The sequence below is a fragment of the Manis javanica genome, chromosome 1 (assembly GCF_040802235.1).
Source record: "Manis javanica isolate MJ-LG chromosome 1, MJ_LKY, whole genome shotgun sequence".
In the NCBI taxonomy this organism is placed as follows: Eukaryota; Metazoa; Chordata; class Mammalia; order Pholidota; family Manidae; genus Manis; species Manis javanica.
The window spans coordinates 9,980,981-10,003,438 of NC_133156.1; the positions used below are offsets into that span (position 1 = coordinate 9,980,981).

Genomic DNA, 22,458 nt, shown 5'->3' on the forward strand with positions numbered 1-22,458 from the left:
TTGTAAGTGACAGCTGACTAGTATTTTTGAATAAGTGTTACCTGGGTTTCGAATTGCTGGCTGATCAGTTTGAAAAGGTCTGTTACTGGAATTACTGAAGTTGATTCAAGTGAAAAAGCACACACAAAGTAATTTTTCTTTACTAGCTATATGAATGCAAATTGCTTACATATAGTAAATATATTGTGTAACATGTATTTGGTCCAAGGCATAGAATTGGAAACATTGTAAAATTAAGCACTTTGATTCCTATTAAATATTAAGTGTTTATATCTTGTAAATAAATACATCCTTAAATGAAATTTTTTAAATATTTAAATTAAATAACATGATTTAATTTAGCTGATTAATCCTGAATCCTCTTAATTTAATAAAGTAAAAACCAAAAGATAATTAACTAGTCACTCACCAATCCCTACTGTCTTGCTGGAACCTCCTACTATAGAGGCTTAAAAAGCTAAATACTCATCTTCCCTGCTTTGCTTGCGGCTCCAGGTGGCCACGTGATGAAGTCTGGCCAATGAAAGAGAAACAGAAGTTCGCTAGGTAAATTCTAGTTTTCCTGATAAAGCAGATAGAGCTGATGTTTTCCTTCCCCCCCATCTTCTGACTTCGCATATGGATTTATTCAAGCTGTACTGGCCATTTATGACAAGTAGAGAAAATCTCACAGTATCACTGGGATGCTGGTCTTGACATTGTTGAGTAGTGGCCTTCTTCCCGACTCCTTGACATGTGAGAAAAACAAAGGTACATCAGTTTAGCAATTACAAGGTAATCAGTTACTTGTAGCCAAAAGTGTTTTGGACAGAAACAAAAACAAAACAAAACCCCGTTGACTGTTGTGAGGACTGAAGTTGCTGTTTACCTATGTGCAGTCATCCATTCACCCCTCAAACGTCTTAGGAACATTTATTGAATATTACTCTATGCTAGGCCCTTAAGATACAAAGAGGAATGCAAAGGAGCCCCCATTGCAATGAATAAAGTTTAACTATAATTGATACAAATGTGATACATGCTGTAATACCAGTGTGAACTTACAACATGTAAGTTATATTAAAAGCAGCAGCCTGGAAGAGTCGAAGAAAGCTGGGGGAGTAGTGATTCCAGGACTAGGACTTAGGGATTTACCAGACAGAGAAGAATGCAAAGAGGATTGCAGGAAGCGGGGGATGATGCAGTGAGGCACATGGGGAGAGCTCGGCAGCACGAAGTGACTGTGTTTTGTAACTTTTGTCATTGAGTTCCTAATAGCGCTTGGGCTCTGGAGTCAGACTGCTGGGGTTCAGATCCTGGCTCTCTCCCTTGCAGCTGTGGAACTACAAGTAAGAACTCTAGTTTCATTCTCCTTACCTGAAAATCGAGGTTTTATGACTTTGTGGGCTTTGGGGAAGATCAAATGATGTAAATCACATAAAACTTTTAATAGGGGCCTGACACATAGTAAGGATTCCATAAATGCTACATCTTGTCACCTGGTCATGGAGACCAACTGTATTGTGGATATGGGGTGGCCTGAGAAGAATCTGAGAAGGCTGAGTGAGGCTAAGTTGTGAGGGACTTTGTTTGTCCTGCAGAATGACTTGAACTTGATCCTACAATCATTGGGAAATTTGTGTAGGTTCTGGAGCAATGGCCTTGTTATTGAATCCTGTGGGCACTTAATCTGTGCGATACATGGTGGTTCTCTTCTTGAAGCTTCTCAGTTAATCTCATATATATATATTTTGGTTTTGTTCCTGTTGTAAGTCTTGTCTCCTTTCAAGCCACCCTGAGTGCTGGGGCCTGAGCAATCTCCATAGAAGGTAATTATGATCACCTAACCTGATTAAAACCGGAAGTGGCCCCCCATTCCCTTCAGGTAACCCCATATGTGACATAAGGGAGACATGACTAGGTTCCTGCAAACCCCTCTAGGATTGTATTTCCTCTGCCTTTCCATGAATTTTACTTTCTGATCCAATCATATGTACCTACTGGGAATTCCTCAGTTTTGTTGCTATTTTTCCACTCCATGATTTTGCAGGAGCTGTTTCCTCTCCTTTAGAGGTCCTTTCCTTTCTCTATTTGGCTTGTGGTTTTTACTCATTCCTTAGAACTTCACAGAACGGCATGCCCATAAATATCCTCACTTTTTATTTTCAAGCTAAACTTAGCCTTGTGCTGACTCATTAAGTAGAGAAAGAATGATTTGTTATACTTGGTCTTTACGTAACTGGTGAACATTCTCCAGGAGGGACTAATTTACCGTTTCCCTCCTATCAAAGACATGCTATTGGGTACATTCCATTCCATAAAATCGGGGGGCAAGGTTTCAGGGGAAGATAATTCTCAGCCTTGAGCTGTGCTTCCGGATGGCCGTGGGCATGGTGTGAGGCTAAGAATGGACCAGAACGGAGAGAGCTCAGTTACTGTTTAAGAATTTTTACACTGGATTAGACTGCATTTTGATTATTACCCTGGGTAGGATTTTCAGTTACTAAAATGAGTTCATTTTAGGGATTGGAAGATTTTCGTCATGGGAATGATGGGGAAGGTAGGCCCATCGCATGCCAGATGTCATCCAGGGCAAGGCAAGAAAGCAGCAGATCAAGTGAAAACAGGGGTCCTGAGAAGGAATAGCAGGGCTTTCTGCGTCTGTCCCGCCGAGTCCAGCTTGTGTAATAAAACTATGTTACTGGCCTATCTCTACAACTGAAATAGGCTCAAAGGGTGCTCCATGACTCCCCATTTCTTACTGAGTTTGGACTTACTCTAAAAGAAGGGAGGAGTTTGGCTTCTTGCTGTTCTGCATTTGACAGTAAGCTCCTACAGAATGAGTCAAGGCTCAACAAAAAATGCCTAGAATACATCATTATTTCAAATTTCCTTATAAATAGTGGTAAAAGTTTATGAACAAAGTTACTTATTGAACTTTGTGCACCTTTGAAATGTTAAAATACCCATGTAACTATCTGTAAGGTTAAGTAGTCTATGGTATTTCTTCTCAATGGAAAATTAGGCAGTTATCAGAAATGAGATATATACAGTGACAAAAATGTTGAAAAAATACCATGTAGCTGTAGTATAATTGCGATCATATTGAGAACCCTTAAGTTAATGGCTATGTATACAGATGTTTGTATTGGGGTGTTAGGATTATGAATAACGTTTGAGCTTCTTTCTACCTTTTTATATTTTCCAGGTATTTACGCATTCCTTCCTTTCTCCCTCTCCTCCTGCCTTCCTCCGATCATTCCTTCTTCCAGTCCTTCCTTCCTTCCTTCATTTGAGCACCTACTGTGTTTTAGGACCCCTTCCAGGCCTCGGGAAGCCATCAGTATGCCAGTAAAGCCAATTCCACATTTGACTTTGTGGCGGGTCGGGGAGTAGATTGGAGACAAGCAGAGGGGGAGACAAGCAGGAGGCAGTGACAGCAAACCCAGGGCAGAGACAGGTGATGGGAGCACGAGCTACACAGGTCACCCTATCACCCTTTTCTTCTCCCAGAAGCTCTTTCTGGACAATTTCATTATTCTGTATTTCCTGCAGGCCTTTGTTCAAATGTCGCTTCTTAGAAAGGAGTTGTAGGATCACCCAGCTCCTTGGCTCTCTTATCCTGCCCCAGTTCCCTCCCCAACTTTGAAATAGTCCCTACCCCTACATGGCTAATGTTATAGGATGCATTTATACATTATTTGTCTATTTGTTTATTGGTGTCTTCCTCTCTGGAACATAAGCATGAGATAGGGACTTTGTTCATTGTTACATTTCTGTCATTTAGAAATGTGTCCCTCTAGGACATAGGAGACATTTAATAAATATTACCTGAATGTTTAAACAAGTGATCCCTAAATCTGTGTCCTTGGCTTTGACCCCTGAGTTCCAGACATATATTTCCCATGCTAACACTTTAAAGTGTATCCTGAGTGTACTTTGAACTCCAGATGTTCAAAGCCTCTTATAGTCAGCCTGCTTCCCCAGACACATCTGCTCCACTCCCTGTGACACCCTCTCTGGATCTTTGTTTTTCAAGTCTTCAGCTCGGCACCCACATTCCTTTGCCGCCACATCCCCTTTTCCTGGCCCCCTAGGAGAGAGTACAGGATGGGTTTGCCCTGGGATATGTGTACTGTGGTGCTATGGCAGAGGGGTGGGAGCTCATATTCTTTCCGCTTGTTGGTATGTTAATGCATTTTCTTGTATAGTTTTGTCTAACTGAAGAAGTTAGTATCCATACACTAGAGTTTTTCTAATCTTTGTATTGAATTAGCATATTCTCTACTTGCTTGAACATGCTTACTTATAAGTAGGGAGACACTGGCCTGATTTACAGCACCATCTCTTTTAAATATGGTTAGAAGGAAAAAATGGAACACTTGGAAGGTTATCCTGTGTATTTTTTATCGGTAATGGGTTCTGAGTAATATATATATATATTGTGTGTGTGTGTGTGTGTGTGTGTGTGTGTGTGTGTGTGTGTAGGAGGGGAAGAAGCAGTAATTGAAACATACTAATACCCTTTTTTGGTTTGACACCAAAATTTAATTCTATTCGAGGAATTTAAATAATAAGTACACAAGTTTATTTGTTCATGAGATAACCTCACTAGATGTTGCTTTTTTTTATGTGTCTCATCCATTTCTATGAAAAATAAGACAGGGGAAAGGATTGACATTCTCTGAAACGTCATCAAGCCACAGTTTCAACTACAAGGGAACATTAGTAACTCTGGGGAGATTCCAGCAACTCTGAGACTCATGTTTCTGATTTCAAGGAGTTTGCAGGTATTGCTAACAACAGTATAATATTTCCAAATAAGTTACATATATTTTAACATGTCATAGGATATGTGTATCACACTCCTTCCTCCAGCAAACTGAAGCACTGATCCTAAATTTTTGCCTCACAAAGAAACAGGAAATGAGGCCAAGTAAGACACTTGAGTTCAACAGTCACCACGTTCCCCTTTTGGGCTTAAGAGGCCATCGTAAATCTTATTTGTAGTTGCTTCCAACGATTAAGTCATTAGAGTTAAGGAGGAGATGTAGGCCCTAGAAATGTCTAGTTTTGCATTTTATGGCACTGTTAAACTCCATCATGAAAAATAACATCTTCTGTAAAAGGGCATTCGCACCCCCGGTTAAATGAGGCTGTCGCTGCTGTCAAGGAGGGTTGGGCTTGTAGGGGCGGGACGGTCTGTGCAGGGGGTGGCCTGCTGGTGGGGCGGGTCCTGGTGGGCGCGACGGGGCTGGTGAGGCGAGTGCTGGAGGGAGGGGACCCCTCAACTAAGGGGCCGGGCGGATGGGGCGCGGCTTGGGAGGAGGAGCGGCTCCTGGCAGCAGGGGAGAGACCCGAGGGGAGGGATGTGTCCCGGCGCGGGGAGCGGGGCCTTGAGGGGAGAGAGCAGGGCTCCTGGGCTAGGGGCGTGGCCAGACAGGAGGGCGTGGCCTGAGGGGCGGGAAGGGCCGGGCTGGGGCGGGGCCTGGGGCGGAGGGGAGCCTGGCGGGCGCGGCGGCTCCTCAGCTAACGGTCCTGCTGGCGGGCGCGTGCCCGCGGGCGAGCCTCCGGGAGCCCTTGAGGGCGGGGAGCGCGCGGCCGCCGCCTCCGCTGGCTCCTCCCCAGCGGGTGAGACTCCCTCTCCGCCTCGTCTGATGCTCCGGGCCGCGAGGCGGGCCCCTGCCGGGCCTCCGGGACCGCCGCGGGGGGCCGTGACCAGGCGCCGGCTCGGACGAAGGCCCGCAGTGAGGGCCTCGCGATGGGGGACAGGTAACCCCGCCCGGGCCGGGCCGGGCCGGGCCAGGGCCGCGAGGGTCCCGCAAGGAGATCCGGGGCAGCAGCGCGCGCTCGGCGGCAGGGGTCTCACGTGGCCGCTCTGACGGTCCCTTTGCCTCCTGCACAGGTGGCTCCGCGTGACCGTGCTCCGCGGCTGCGTGGGCTGCAGGACCGTGGCGGTGCCGGCGTCCTGGACTGTGCGTGATGTCAAGGAGCGTATCTCCGCCGAGACGGGCCTCCCGGTGGCAGAGCAGCGGCTGTGGCTCGGCGACAGGGAGGTAAGGCCGCCGGCCCCCTCTGCTTAGGACGATGGGCGTGCCATCTGTGCCAAGGGTGTTAGCACAGCAACTTGCTAGGGGGTGAAACTGAGCAGGCTGATCTTATTTCATGAAGACATGCTCTTGTAATGGTCTCTCTGGAAATAATGCTTTGTAAATAACATGAACAGAATGACACGACTATGTTCCTATCATTAGTTGTAATTTTTGTTAATTTACCATTTCAACATTTATGCCTCCCGCTCCACCCCCCTCAGATTTGGTCTGAATTTTCACTTCCTGAAATTAAAATACTTTTTTGATGGGCATCATAGACAGCTTTTAAGAAATGTTCTTGTTTAGAGACATCATCATTGAAATGACTTAATCATTACTCATATTTTTCTAATTGTGTTATGTAAGTTAACTGGAATGCTGGTAAATATCTTCACCTGTTATGTCTTAGAAATTTCCTCCATTTTTGAATCACAAAAATTTAGGACTGAAAGGATCCCCAGACACACTTTAATACAGAACCTTTTATTTCGAGGGGTAAATTTATATCATATTTTAATGCAAATGAATGACCTAGCCAATCAAAACTTTGGAAAATAGTAGTATTTCATATTATCATATACAGGCATACCTCAAAATATTGTGTGTTTGGTTCTAATCCACTGCAATATAGTGACTATTGCAATAAAGTGAACCAAATGAATTTTTTGGTTTCCTAATGCATATGAAAGTTATGTTTACAATATGTACTGTTGTGTAGTAAGTGCAACAGCATTATGTCTAAAAAAACAAATGTACATATCTTAAAAAATACTTACTGCTAAAAAATGCTAACCATCATCTGAGCATTTAGCAAGTTGTAATCACTGATCACAGATCTCTACAACAAATATAATGAAAAATTTCAAGTATTGTGAGAATTATCAAAACGTGACACAGAGACATGAAGTAAGCAAATGCTGTTGGAAAAATGGTGCCTATAGACTTGCTTTACTCTGTGTTGCCACAAACCGCCAGTCTGTGGGAAGAACACAGTATCTGGGAAATACAATAAAAAGATGTATGCCTGTATATCCTTTAAAATTGATGAAAATACAGTTTTCTTAAAGGAGGAGTTAAATGGAGATGTTTTACTGAAAATTAACTCACTCTTTTATCCTAATAAGTATCCTTACTTTTTTATATGGTAAAAGAACACCATTTTCAGGATTTAAAAGAAGAGTTGAACAGATATACAAGGGATACTTGAGTTGTGTGGAATGATATTTCAAGTATTGCATTTCCTTCCTATTCAGTACAGATATTGGCAAAATACTTGGTACTTGTGATTTCTAATCCCTTAATGTGACCTTGACCTCCGTGTGCCTGGGTCCACTCTCTGTCTCTTCCTACTTAGACACAGATTTCTGGTTAACCTGTCCTTGTGTTCCTCCACGGATCAGTCCTCCATACTGCTTCCCAAAGGTGTTTGGTGGCATGAAGACAGACAGTGACTTGACCGAGGGCTTTGGACAGAATTGAGAGCAAAGCTTGTACCTCTTATGTCTTGTTCTGAGCCGCCTTCTCTCTCTTAACTTTCCTGGGTCTGCTCTTCTGGCTCTATACCCACTGCTTTGGTTGCTCCTCTGGTTCTGCTTTGTCATCTTGTCCCCTACATATGCTATATGCAGACTCAGCTGTGGCTTGGTGCTGCCATCAGAAGTGCTTTCGGAGATGTCTGCGCAAGGCATCGATATGGGATGGTGACCGTGGCAGTGGTGCATAGAGTGTTTTGTATTGAGTGGGTTGTGGGGGCTTAGTCAGGACACTGGTGCTGGTACGAGGGAATGAGGTTCTAGGCTGCAACTTCAGAGGTGAAACTGAAAGGCAAGGAGGTATAGGAGACTAATAGTAATGGGATAAAGTGAATTCTAACCAATCTTAAGGTCTCTGCTGTGTTAGTAGTCTAGACTAGGCAGCCACAGATCTGGGACTGAAGCTCAAGGTAGAGGTAAGGGCGGGAGATGCAATTATGGAAGTAACCTGCCTAGCACATTTCTCCTTCAGTACTTTAGTAAAATGCATTGGCAATTAGAGTAGCATTTATTGAGCAGTTCACTGTGTTCCACACACAGTTTTTAGGTACTTTGCATATATCATCTTGTTTGCTACTCCAAACCTCCTTATGAATTAGCTATTGCTATTCCATTTTATTTAAGTATAAAGCTAAGATTCAGAGAAATGAAATATCAAATCAAAATTTGAAGCTAGGTCTGTCTTGATTCCAAACTCTATGGACTTTTTACTATTCTACACCACAGAGAATCTTTCAGGATGTCCATTGGGAATAAATAAAAGTTACACGTAAAGTTCTTCAAAACAGAGAAGAGGTTAAACCATTAAACATGAACTTTAAAGAAGGATGGAGCTCACTCAGGAAACAAGCAGAGGGCAGTTTTATCCTCATTCAGAGAACAGGCCTGTGACTTCTGAACTCGTGAATTGAGCATTGCTAACATGTGCCAGCCATCAAAGAGGGTCACCTTTATGTAAGGCGATGTTTGGACACAGCTAGCAGCTGGCATGTACTTAGTCCTCAGTCTGTCTGGGTCACCTGCTGGCCTCTTTCTCCTTGTCCTTTTTGCTTTTCCTGGCCTGGAAGTGGAATTTTGAAAGTTCTTCACTTTACCTCCTATCCCATGGAGAGACTGAAGCTGTTTATTATCGCCGGGCATATTTCTGGTTCTTTTTCTCCATACCAAATGTACTTGAGGCTCAAACCAGGAGGTTAACTTTCCTGGTTTTTAATCGATAAAATGTCTTTCCTGTCAACCTGGGAATATTGTGAACCTCTCTTGTGTGCTGAACAAAGGAAGAAGTGTTGGGAGATCTGGATTGCAGTTAATACTGTATTGTTTGCTAATAATTTGGAGTGTGAGTTATTATTTTATAGTGAATGAAAATGAGCATCTCTGCGGTTTTTAAGGGAGGCTGAGGCTGGCATGGATGAGACCCGATGCTCAAATTATCTTATAATCATCGTCTTTTAAAAACAAACTATAAAGACTAAAACAGACAACTTTAAAGATCTCACTGCCTCTGGAGATGAATAGGACCAATGTTACTTTGGTTGGTTGGAGTGATTTAGGGTCCAGGAAGGAGAAAGAACCAAGCAAAACCCTCAAAGCTTGGCAGGCTCAGGAGGAGAAAGCAGATGTCACTGGTGAGGTTATCTGGGCTGCTTGATTTCTCTTTAGGAAAGTCACCTCCTTGTTGATAGGCCGCTGATTACAGTCCACCAAAATGCAACTCACATGGGCAGTGCATGTGTTCACTAACATGGCTCTACTCCTGTCCTCCTCCATCCCCAGTCCTCTTTAAGGTCTGGATACTTCTTCCTGCATTGTACATTTCATTCCTCCCTTCCTGCCTTTCTTCCTTTAAACATACCTTAGCTATGCAGAATTGGACTGGCAAACCTCGGTTTATGCCTGCCTGGCTCTCTTTTAGTAATTAATTAGTTAATTAACTAACAGTATAATGAACAACCATGATGACTTCATCTAACCAGAGAACTAGGACACTGTTGGCAGTTTATATTTACCTCTGTGCTTTTCCTCCTCAGCCTGCATCCTTTCTGTCTTCCCTTGCCCCTTTGTGCTTGTTATTCTGTTGTCTTTTTTGTAGTTGTTTTAAGAGTTTTATCATGTGTGTGCACATATGAGTGTATATGTGTGTATATATATATATATATATATATATATACATATGTACATCTACATAGATGCATGTGTGTATAACCTAAATATATAACCTAAACAATATACAATTGGAAATGGTGGAGAGCAAGTTAGAGATGAGACATCCTGGGAGTGGACATGCTGAGACCTAGAGGCTTTGGACGTGTGGCTTGGAGAGAGAGAACTTTCCCTGGAGCTTTCCAGTGCAAGCAGCTAGGTAGAAGGTGCCACTGCTGTTGAGACGAAAGTGAAAGAGGAGAGACAAGTGCTGGAAGGGAGGCAGTGAGAGTGGCTGAGCTTCAGGAAACAAGAGGCAGTCAGTCGGGGTGGTGGGAGACTGTAGGAAGTGCTGGGTTTTGATACCGTAAGTGATGTTTTTTACTATCTGTCAGGGAGGTATAAGTTACAGAGGTGGTTCTTCAGGTGAGGTTGGGAGTAATGTTTGTGGACAGCTGACCTGTAAGAAGTCACTCCATAGTAACACTTGAGAGAGGGCTTCTGGGGGAGGAGGCTCCTCTGGCTTTGGGTTATCCACCTTTCCAAAAAAGGCATGAGATCACACTGCTCTGTGGGTCATGCTCACACTTGTTGTACCCTGCCTGTGTGAGAAACAGGACAATCACCAAAAGAAAAACAAGTATCAAGGTGTTTTCCAGGAAAGCCAGTTTCAGGAGGTTTGTAGACCAGAGCACCCTCAGAGTCTGGGGTCCTCATTTGTCCCTTCCCTTTGCTGCACACCTTTTAGTATTAGCATCTACAGCTGTACTTTCCAAAGTGTATCTCTAGGAACGATAACCTATAAAATGTCCTTAAAAACGATGAAAAAAAAATTGTGGATAAACTTTGTGAGATAATCCTTTCTAAGAGTTAGCATACTTATTAATATGTTAAATGCCCTAAAAATTGTATTATTCCAACTAATTTAAAACTTTTTTCTTTGGTCCTGTAACATCTGTTGACATCCCCTGGAGCTCTGTTCTGAGCAATACACTTTGGAAATGCTGATCAAAAGAATGATTTTGTTTATGTTGATGATCCTGACTCATCATCAAAATATTTAAGTTATTTTAAAGCAAAAATGTGTGTAATTAAAGGAAAAACCTTCAGGTTTTTTAAAAAAGTTTTTGAGTTAATTTCTGTTCTTTGAAATGTTTGCTTCTCCAGGGCAACTTATTTTCTGATAAGAACAGCTAACAAGCATTATTTCTCAAGTGAGAAAAAAATTGAGGTGAAGTTTTGAATTTATGGCATTAGGAATGATAATTGCTTTTCATACACTTTATTTTCTTTTTTTCAGTTATCTGACTGGATCAAGATTGGAGATCTGACTTCCAAAAACTGTCAGCTTTTTGTAAACCTTCAATCAAAAGGCTTAAAAGGGGGAGGTATAATATTGACTTTACCAGGAGTATATGCCATTTTTAGTTGCATAAAGATTATATTTTAAAAGTGACATAGAGGTGTATACCACAGGGATATCAGGGCCCGAGGAGAACAAGAGCCACAGAGCTAGTGATCTTTGAGAACGTGTGGCATACAGTCACCTGTGGGACAGAGCCCTGCTGGGGCTTAGTCTAGATGGGTATTTGTACCGGAAGGGTGTGATACTGTGTGTGTGTGTGTGTGTGTGTGTGTATACTAATGATTTTATTATTTTAAGCACTGATTTCTCTTTCAATTATATACAAATTAAAAAAAATTTCTGTGCATTTGAAACGCTAGTTCATCTCCCCCCAAACTCCCTATACTTTGCTGTCACCTGTCTAAAGATAACCTGGTCAGTCAGTGCTAAGAATCTCCAGCTTAGGAAAGGCAGAGGGTATTAGAACAGGATAGCCACTGAGACAGCGACTGTGCTGAATTCCAGAACAAGCAGGATATTTAGAGAGTTTGACAATATTAATAATGTCATAATAAGCACAACTATTTCTGGCTTATTATTTAATGGCAAAGAATCCACAAAATAGTGCCATTTTTTCATTTGCCTCAGAGAAGAACTGACACTGCCTCCCCCATCCCCTCCTTATGCTGTTTCTTTTTGAGTTAATATTTTGTGGCATTTAGTGTACTTTTGATAATGTTTTAAAAACTGAATTTGTAGTTTAACTAAAAATCTTGAGATCCATAAAATTGAATCTGTTTTACTTGCTACTGAATGTGGTCAGTCAGGTAGATTTCTCATCCCAGAGTGGTGCAGTAAAATGTGTGAGGTCACAACTTGTATAATTTTACTGTTTTGGAACCAAATAACACACTGGTAATGGGCCATGGGATTTTTTTCTAAGTCATTTTGAATGTGTTGTGTATTGTAGGTCGATTTGGTCAAACCACTCCACCACTTGTTGATTTTCTTAAGGACATTTTAAGAAGATACCCAGAAGGAGGACAGATTCTGAAGGTAGGGCATGTGTTGTGCATGGGTGTGAATTTACTTCGGTAGAAATGAGATGGAAGTGAAATTACTTAAAGTCCTTTTAGTTTTAAGTTTTTGAAAAGTGCATCTGGATTTGAATGGCTGCATGTATTTCCCTCCACACCTGGATCTCACACGCAGGATAGGATGGGCTGAGAATGCAATCAGTGTAAATACATGAGGTTTCAGAGGCAAAGGAACTCACTAAGCTCTTGTGTGCTACAATCAAGCCCAGTGTTGCTCTAGGGAGAGTTTTTTCTAATTTTCTTTAATTACATAATATAATTTTATGTAAAACGTACAGGGGCATCACAAATGAACCAACTGATCAAACAACTAAAGTAACACAAAACCCACATTCAGGCACCATGAACATATGTCCATATGACCCTTGGATTTAGAGGTTTGCTTCTGGGAGAATTTATTTAATGGGTAATTATTTTAACTATTTCTACTTACAATATGTTCTTTTAGTTTAAATACACTCATTTAAAAAAACCCAAAAACTGAACAACCATAAAAGAAAACAATAATGGAAAATACTGCAAAAATTAGATTTTGTGTTTGAGCTTAATAGGAAACCTTAATTAATGGTAAAAGTAGATAAATTATTATGCATTTTCCTTCCCATTAATATATTTAATTTTTATTACCTTCAGTGTCTTTGCCCTCATTATATTTTCTACTTTACATGGTAGATTTTTAGAGAATAAGGAGGAGGTCTATTTAATAGTCACACTTGGATAGGTGCTGATTGAGAATTGCTGCGTCTGACAGTATGTTGGAAGAGTTTAAGGTCATCTTTCAGAATAGACATCAGTGGTTCACACAAGGTTAATTTGAAAACTATTTTTATTTTGAGATAATTGGAAAGTGGAGATGGAAAGAATGTGGTTCTTGGGTTGTTATGCAGGGTAGAGAGAGGTGACTAGAATACATTTAAGACAAAAATGTGGTTGGTGGTAATAGGAGTAGGTTCTCATGGGTTCAAAAGTGAGGTATTGAGTTCCTATCAGGGAAGGAGGCAGCCATTGTGAACAATGTCCTCTTGTATTCTGTACATTCTTTTTTTTTTTTTAGATAATTATTTTTTATTGAAGGGTAGTTGACATACAGTATTACATTAGTTTCAGGTGTACAACACAGTGATTGAACATTTATATACATGGTAATTCTAGGTACCAGCTATCACCATACCAAGTTGTCACAATATTTTGACTATATTCCTTATGCTATACATTACATCCCGGTTACTTACTTATTTTACAATTGGAAGTGTGTACTTTATTTTATTTATTTCTTTTTATTTATTTATTTATTTATTTATTTATTTATTTATTTATTTATTTGTTTATTTATTTATTTATTTATTTTTTGTGAGGGCATCTCTCCTATTTTTTTTGATCAAATGGTTGTTAACAACAATAAAATTCTGTATAGGGGACTTAATGCTCAATGTATAATCATTAATCCACCCCAATCTTCTGAAGCATAACCAACAAGTTCTTACATGGAGAACAAATTCTTACATAGTGAATAAGTTACATGGTGAACATTACAAGGGCAGTCATCACAGAGGCTTTTGGTTTTGATCACGCATTATGAACTATAAACAGTCAGTTCAAATATGAATATTCGTTTGATTTTTATACTTGATTTATATGTGGATACCACATTTCTCTCTTTATTATTATTATTTTAAATAAAATGCTGAAGTGGTAGGTAGATGCAAGATAAAGGTAGAAAACATAGTTTGGTGTTGTAAGAGAGCAAATATAGATGATCAGGTGTGTGCCTGTAGACTATGTGTTAATCCAAGCTAGGCAAGGGCAATAAAACATCCACGGATGCAGCAGATTTCTCTCAGAATGGGGGTTGGGGGGGTTCTAAGCCTCACCTCTGTTGATCCCCAATTCCTCCCCTGATGGCCCCCCTGCAACTGTGCCTGTCTTAGGTTGTTCCTCCCTTGAGGAATCTTACCCGTCTCTGGCTAACCAGTCATCTTGTACATTCTTATAGTTAGCAAGCAGCCGATGTGTATTCTTCTGTCTTGCTTACTGTATGTATTTGTGTGCTAGCCAGCTCCATGTAATCCTTGCTCTTTGGATATTTTAGTGGAATTCAACTGCTTTAGATTTAACAGGGGTTCCCAAAAGGCTGAGACAGACCACCACTTTTTGTGGTATTTACTGAAGCAGGTCCAGAGATATTTTAAAGACTTGGCCAAGAGTATATGCAAATTGGCCCATTTTTTCACTCTTCTTCTCAAATTCAATTTGAAAGAGATCCCTTGAGAAAAAACAACCGTCCTATTTTTTGTTCAATTTGAGATTGGTCATTGGAGCCCGGGACTTGGGATTTTGCCTCCAGTTTTCTTCATCTCTGTTCCCTAAAATACACATAAAATCACAAATAGATATCCAAGTGAAAACAGGATCCAACCCCTAAAGTGCTATAATTTTTTAAGTTAACATTGTATTATGCTGCCCTGTTTAATTATTTTTATCTTTTTCATTATGATATCCCAGTGTAAATAAGATTGCTAGTTTTTAGGGATTCCATTGTACAAATAGGGTAGGAATTGGTCTTTAAAATCCTATAAGAAATAGTCAGTTGGTAAATAGGAAGAATTTGTAGCTGAGAGAGAGGCAGATAGGGACATGGTTCAAATATTCATGTTCTGGGCTGAACAGCAGGTAGGATAAGACTCCCCAGGCTTTTGGCGTACTGGGCCGGACCAAAGGCCCTACCTGATCTCAGCACGAGCTCTTTGAATCTGCAAAGTCTCCTCACTCAGTCTTACGTCCTGTGGGCACTGTATCGCTTTCTGCTCTGATAAAGGCTTTGTGTTGGTATTGCTGTAGTATCACGGCAAACTTTCTTCAGTTCTTGCCCATCCCTACCATCCCCACCTCCTCATTTAGTGATACCAAGATACTGGGAAAGTAAAAAAAGAAAATAATACTCCTCCCCAACATTAGAGGTTCATGAATGTAGTAATATGGGGCGAATTACCATGATTCTAAAGACCCATCGATTTCAGAGATAGCCGCTTGACTTGGTCTGCCCGAGTCAGAGCTCATTCCGACGACCGTCACGCCAGCTCTTCCTTACGTTAGATGAGGTCCAGAATGAACTAGGTGATGTCTCTGGAGTGCATTTCCAGTTGTGATGCCTGTGGTGTTGGCTCTAGGGGTTGGACTCTTATTTCAGAGTCTGGGGCTCCCTTTAGATGGATCAGAGCACATTTTTTGGTAGGTGTTCCAAAGTGATTGGCATGGTTGAGATAGGGTTTTTTTGAAACCGCTGATGACTGTAAATCTTGGAGTGGCCCTTCACTTTTGACATTTCAGAGGTCTGGCCAGCCATCCACCCATCCACTCACCCACCATCTACCAAACAAATATTACTGCCTTCTTTATGACAGGAGCAAGCCCTGACCTTCAAGAAACTTTCAGCTTAGTACAGGAGAAAGGCTTGTTCATATCTTAAGTCCTCAACAATGCAGCATATTAATTAGTAATATACATTGATACATTTTTTTTCCAAGTGCAAGTATGTTTGGTAAGCAGATGATAAATAAAGGTGTGTGTTTGGTAATTGCTCGAGAATGAGGTACCTGCAGCTCTTGGAAATGGAGTGATTTCTTTTGAATGTAGGCTTTGGGAAGATTGTAACTAAGAGTCAGAGTTATAAATAATCTCAGGGTTTATATTTAGAGGCTAAGAGATAGCAAATTAAAAAATTCAGTGTAGGTATGTGTCATTGGAGGGCTGCTGATCTTTTCAGTCACACTCATGTGCATATAACAATTACTTTCATTAGTTTTCAGACCAGATCTTACTGAGGCAAACAGTGGGTTTTCTTTATTTAAATGTAATCACTTTATAAATTTTATAGGTAAATACAAAGATGGGCAGTAGATTACTGTATTATTAAATATTTTTATTTTTGGTGTGTTTCTTGATTAGGAGTTAATCCAGAATGCAGAAGATGCTGGGGCTACAGAAGTTAAATTTTTATATGATGAAACTCAATATGGAACAGAGACCCTTTGGTCAAAAGATATGTCCCAATATCAGGGTAAGAATCAATAATTAGTGAGAAACAAGTTTTATTTCATGTACCACCAATGCCATATCCATGCTTGAATTTATAGGTGAATGAGAAGAGGCTTCAGGAGTGCTGGAATGTTCTCTATAATTCATTTGGATGGAGATTACACATGTTTATTCACTTTGTAAGAATTCATCAAGCTATACATTTAAAATCTTTGTGCTTTATTGTGTATATGTTATACCTCAGTAGCTTTTTTTTTATTAAGGCATCACTGATATGCAATCTTATGAAGGTTTCACATGAGCAACATTGCTTTCAACATTCATCCATATTGTCAAGTTCCCCCACGCATACCCCATTACAGTCACTCTCCATCAGCAAAGTAAGATGCTACAGAGTCATAACTTGTCTTCTCCGTGCTCTACTGCCTTCTCCATGACCTATCTATATTGTGATTGTGGATTATAATGCCCCTTGATTCCCTTCTCCTTCCCTCCCCACCCACCCTCCCTAACTCCTTCCCTTTGGTAACCACTTGTCCCTTCTTAGAGTCTGTGAGTCTGCTGCTGTTTTGTTCCGTCAGTTTTGCTTTGTTTTTACACTCCACAGATGAGTGAACTCATTTGGAATTTGTCTTTCTCTGCCTGGCTTATTTCACAGAGCATAATACCCTCCAGCTCCATCCATGTTGTTGCAAATGGTAGGATTTGTTTTCTTCTTACAGCTGAATAATATTTCATTGTGTGTATGTACCACATCTTCTTTATCCATTCATCTACTTATGGACACTTAGGTTACTTCTCTATCTTGGCTATTGTGAATAGTGCTATGATAAATGTAGGGGTGCATATGTCTTTTTGAATCTGAGATCTTGTTTTCTTCAGGTAGATTCCCTAGGAGTGGAAAGACTGGGTGAAATGGTATTTCTATTTTTAGTTTTTTGTGAAACTCTATATTGCTTTCCACAATGCTTGAGCTAATTTACATTCCCACCAACAGTATAGGAGGGTTCCCCTTTCTCTGCATACTCACCAGCATTTGTTGTTTCTTGTCTTTTGGATGTTGGCCATCCTAACTAGTGTGAGATGATATCTCATTGTGGTTTTAATTTTATTTGCCTTATAATTAGTGATGTGGAGTATGTTTTGATGTGTCTGTTGGCCATCTGAATTTCTTATTTGGAGAAGTGTCTGTTCAGATCCTCTGCCCATTTTTTAATTAGTTTTGCTTTCTGGGTGTTGAGGCATGTGAGTTCTTTATATATTTTGTATGTCAACCCCTTACTGGATATGTCATTTCTGAATATCCCATACTGTAGGATGCCTTTTTGTTCTACTGATGGTGTCCTTTGCTGTACAGAAGCTTTTCGGTTTGATGTAGTCCCACTTGTTCATTTTTGCTTTTGTTACCCTTGCTTGAGAGGATATGTTCATGAAAAAGTTGCTCATTTATATTCAAGAGAGTTTTGCTTATGTTTTCTTCTAAGAGTTTTATGGTTTCATGACTTACATTCAAGTCTTTGATCCATTTTGACTTTACTTTTATGTATGGAGTTAGACAATAATCCAGTTTCATTCTCTTGCATGTAGCTGTCCAGTTTTGCCAATACCAGTTGTTGAAGAGGCTGTCATTTCCCCATTGTATATCCATGGCTCCTTTATCGTGTATTAATTGACCATATATGCTTGGTTTATATCTGGGCTCTCTATTCTGTTCTATTGATCTATGAATCTGTTCTTGTGCCAGTACCAAATTGTCTTGGTTACTGTGGCTTTGTAGTAGAGCTTGAAGTCAGGGAGTGTAATCCCCCAGCTTTATTCTTCCTTCTCAGGGTTGTGCTGTGGTTCCATAGGAATTTTAGAACGGTTTGTTCTAGTTCATTGAAGAATGCTGTTGAAATTTTGATAGGGTTTGCATTGAATCTGTAGATTGCTTTAGGCAGGGTGGCCATTTTGACAATATTAACTCTTCTTATCCATGAGCATGGGATGTATTTCCATTTACTGTTGTCTTCTTTAATTTCACTCATGAGTGTCTTGTAGTTTTCAGAGTATATAGGTCTTTCACCTCCTTGGTTAGGTTTATTGCTAGATATTTATTCTTTTTGATACAGTTGTAAATGGAGTTGTTTTCCTGATTTCTCTTTCTTCTATTTCATATAGAAGTATATAGGAATATGTTAGTATATGTTAGTATATAGGAATGCCACAGATTTCTGTGTATTAATTTTGCATCCTGCGACTTTGCTGAAATCAGTTATTAGTTCTAGTAGTTTTGGGGTGGATTCTTTAGAGTTTTTATGTACAACATCATGTCATCTGCAAAGAGCAGTGACAGTTTAACTTCTTCCTTACCAATGTGAATGCCTTTTATTTCTTTGTGTTGTCTGATTGCCGTGGCTAGGACCTCCAGTACTATGTTAAATGAAAGTGGGGAGAGTGAGCATCCTTGTCTTGTTCCTTATCTTAGAGGAAAAGCTCTCAGCTTTTCCCTGTTGAGTCTGATGTTGGCTGTGAGTTTGTCATCTGTGGCCTTTATCATGTTGAGGTACTTTCCCTCTATACCCATTTTGTTGAGAGTTTTTATCGTGAATAGATGTTGAATTTTGTCAAATGCTTTTTCAGCATTTATAGAGATGATCATGTGATTTTTATCCTTTTTATTGATGTGGTGTATGATGTACATGGATTTTTGAATGTTGTACCATCCTTGCATACCTGGAATAAATCCCACTTGATCATGATGGATGATCTTTTTGATGTATTTTTGAATTTGGTTTGCTAATATTTTGTTGAGTATTTTTGCATCTATGTTCATCAGAGATATTTGGTTTATAATTTTCTTTTTTTGTGGTGTATGCCTGGTTTTGGTTTTAGAATGATGCTGGCTTCATACAATGAGTTTGGAAGTATTCCCTTCTCTTCTACTTTTTGGAAAACTCTAAGGAGGATGGATATTAGGTCTTCACTAAATGTTTGGTAAAATTCAGCCATGAAGCCATCTGGTCCATAGGTTTTGTTCTTGGGTAGGTTTTTGATTACCAATTCAATGTCATTACTGATAATTGGTCTGTTCAAATTTTCTGTTTCTTCCTGGGGCAGTCTTGGAAGGTTGTATTTTTCTAGAAAGTTTTCCATTTCTTCTAGGTTATCCAGTTTGTTAGCATATAATTTTTCAGAGTATTCTCTAATGAGTCTTTGTATTTCCATGGTGTCTGTAGTGATTTTTACTTTATCATTCCTGATTCTGCTTATGTGTGTATACTTTTTTCTTGATACATCTGGCTAGTCATTTATCTATTGTTTATTTTCTCTCGAAGAACCAGCTCCTGCTCTCATTAAGTCTTTCCATTGTTTCATTCTTCTCCATTTTATTGATTTCTGCTCCCATCTTTATTATGTCCCTCCTTCTGCTGACTTTGGGCCTCATTTTTAATTCCTTTTATACTTTCATTAATTGTGAGTTAAGACTGTTCATTTGGGATTGTTCTTTCTTGAAGGGAGCGTGTATTTCAATATACTTTCCTCTTAGAACTGCCTTCAATGCATCCCACAGGTTTTGGGGTGTTGAGTTGTTGTTTTCATTTGTCTCCATATATTGCTTGATCTCTGTTTTTATTTGGTCATTGACCCATTTTTAGGAGCATGTTGTTAAGCCTCCATACATTTGTGGGCTTTTTTTGTTTTCTTTGCATAATTTACTTCTAGTTTCATACCTTTGTAGTCTTAAAAGCTGTTTAGTTGGTACAATTTCAGTCCTCTGAATTTACTAAGGCTCTTTCTGTGGCCTAGTATGTCATCTTTTCTGGAAAATGTTCCATGTACACTTGAGAAGAATGTGTATCCTGCTGCTTTTGGGTAGAATGTTTTGTAGATGTCTGTTAGGTCCATCTGTTCTAATGTGTTGTCCTTATTTTCTGTCTAGTCGATCTGTCCTTTGGAGTGAGTGGTGGGTTGAAATATCCTAAAATGAATGCTTTGCATTTCATTTCGCCATTCAATTCTGTTAGTATTTGTTTTACATATGTGGATGTTCCTATGTTAGGTGCGTAGATATTTATACTGGTATGTCCTCTTGTTAGACTGACCCCTTTATCATTATGTGATGTCCTTCTTTGTCTTTTGTTATTTTCTTTGTTTTGAAGTCTATTTTATCTGATACAAGTGCTGCTATTCCTGCTTTTTTATCCCTATTATTTGCATGAACACTCTTTTCCATCCCTTCACTTTTAGTCTGTGTATGTCTTTGGGTTTGAAGTGAGTCTCTTGTAGGCAGCATATACATGGGTTTTGTTCTTTTATCCATTGTGTAACTCTGTGTCTGTTGGTTGGTGCATTTGATCCATATACATTTAGGGTGATTATCAATAGGTATGTACTTACTGCCATTGCAAGTTTTAGATTCGTTGTTACCAAATGTTCAAAGGCAACTTCCTTACTATCTAACAGTCTAACTTAACTCTCATTATGCTATTTCAAACAAAATCTAAGGGTTCTTTTTTTTTCCTCACTACTTACTCCTCCTCCACTCTTTATATATTAGGTGTCCTATTCTGAACTCTCTGTGTATCCCTTGACTTACTCTTTGGGTAGTTAATTTTGCATTTGCTTAGTAATTAATTGGTCCACTTCCTTTACTGTGGTTTTATTATTTTTTTGGTTGACAGCTATTTAGCCTTAGGAGCATTTCCATCTATAGCAGTTCCCCCCCTGTAGAGATGATTTGTGGGAGGTAAATTCCCTCAACTTTTATTTATCTGGAAATTGTTTAATCCCTCCTTCAAATTTAAATGATAATCTTGCTGGGTAGAGTATTCTTTGTTCGAGGCCCGTCTGCTTCATTGCATTAAATACATCATACCACACTCCCTTCTGGCCTGTAAGTTTTCTGCTGAGAAGTCTGATGATAGCCTGATGGACTTTCCTTTGTACCTGATCTTTTTTCTCTCTCTGGGTGCTTCTAATATCCTGTCCTTGTCCTTGATCTTTGCCATTTTAATTATTATATGTTTTGGTGTTGTCTTCCGAGGGTCCCTTGTGTTGGAAGATCTGTGCACTTCCATGGCCTGAGAGACTATCTCCTTCTCCAGATTTGAAAGTTTTCAGCAATTATTTCCTCAAAGAGACTTTCTATCCCTTTTTTTTTCTCTTTTCTTCCTCTGGTACCCCCATAGTGCGAATATCTTTCTGTTTGGATTCATCTCACAATTCCCTCAATATTCTTTCATTCCTAGAGATCCTTTTTTTCTCTGTGCCTCAGCTTCTTTGTATTCCTGTTTTCTAATTTCTATTTCATTTACTGTGTCCTCTGTCTCATCTAGTCTACTTTAAAATCCCTTCATTTTACCTTTCATTTCAGATACTGTATTTTTCAAAGTCTCTATCTTTCTTAAAGAGGACTTCATGAGATCGTGAATATTTTTCTGTAGCTTCATGAGCATGTTTACTATTTTTATTTTGAAATCTTTATCAAGAAGATTGTTGATTTCAGTTTTACTTAGCCCTCAGTTTGGCATCTTCTGCTGTATTTTTGTTTGTACAAAATTTTTTTGCCATTTCATTTTTTTAGTGATTCCTATAGAATAATAACTTTGTGTAGGTGGCATCCTCTAGTGCTCAGAAGCTCTACTCTCTGGAGCTGCTGAGCACCTGTAGCTATGGTGGGTGTTGCAGGTAAGTGGAACTGGTGCCTGCTGGGAAGAAAGAGCTCTTTCCTACTTTTTGGCTGTAGCACTTGCCGCCACTGCCAGGTCCAGTGGGCTGAGTGTTCAGGTAGTAGCCTCTGAGCTATGTCCCTGTAGCTGCTGTAGGCAGGGCCACCCTCTGGCTGGCCTGGCATGATGGCTGGGGCTGCAGGTTTGTGAACCGGTGCCTGCCTGGAGGAAGGAGTGGCAGGCTGCATATGGCAGTGGGGGGCCTTGAGGCTGCATTGCCAGCTTGGGGATAGAGTATCTGAAGCTCCTGAGAGTTCCCAACCTGCTAGGCTTAGTGTATCAGGATGGTTTTGTCCACTTCCCCTTTTTCCTGAGGAATAACCTCTCTGTAATCTTTGTCCCTTTAGCACCCCTCTCACTGTGGGGAAATCTTTCAGTGTCCACCTTTCTTTTGTCCGTGAGGGGCCAGTTGTTCATACCTGTTTTCCACAAGCAGCTGGAATCTCAGTCTCTCCAAGTATTCTGTCTGTCTTTGCTTTCCAACCCCACTAATCTCTAGAGCACCATAATGTAGATTCCTGCTCC

At 40.0% G+C, this 22,458-nt stretch overlaps 1 protein-coding gene across 3 annotated transcripts in view; it reads left to right on the top strand.

Moving 5' to 3' along the window:
* The window catches only part of SACS (sacsin molecular chaperone), a 77,105-nt gene that overhangs the window by 19,162 nt on the left and 35,485 nt on the right, over positions 1-22,458 (top strand). For 2 of the 3 annotated variants that reach the window (XM_073226558.1, XM_037001912.2), the window contains exons 2-5: positions 5,885-6,035; positions 11,046-11,133; positions 12,061-12,146; positions 16,133-16,244. In XM_073226558.1, the coding sequence (XP_073082659.1) occupies positions 5,885-6,035; positions 11,046-11,133; positions 12,061-12,146; positions 16,133-16,244 (437 nt within the window). Of the gene's footprint in view, positions 1-5,617; positions 5,752-5,884; positions 6,036-11,045; positions 11,134-12,060; positions 12,147-16,132; positions 16,245-22,458 lie in introns of those variants that run through there. The other variant, XM_073226614.1, reaches the window with a different exon arrangement.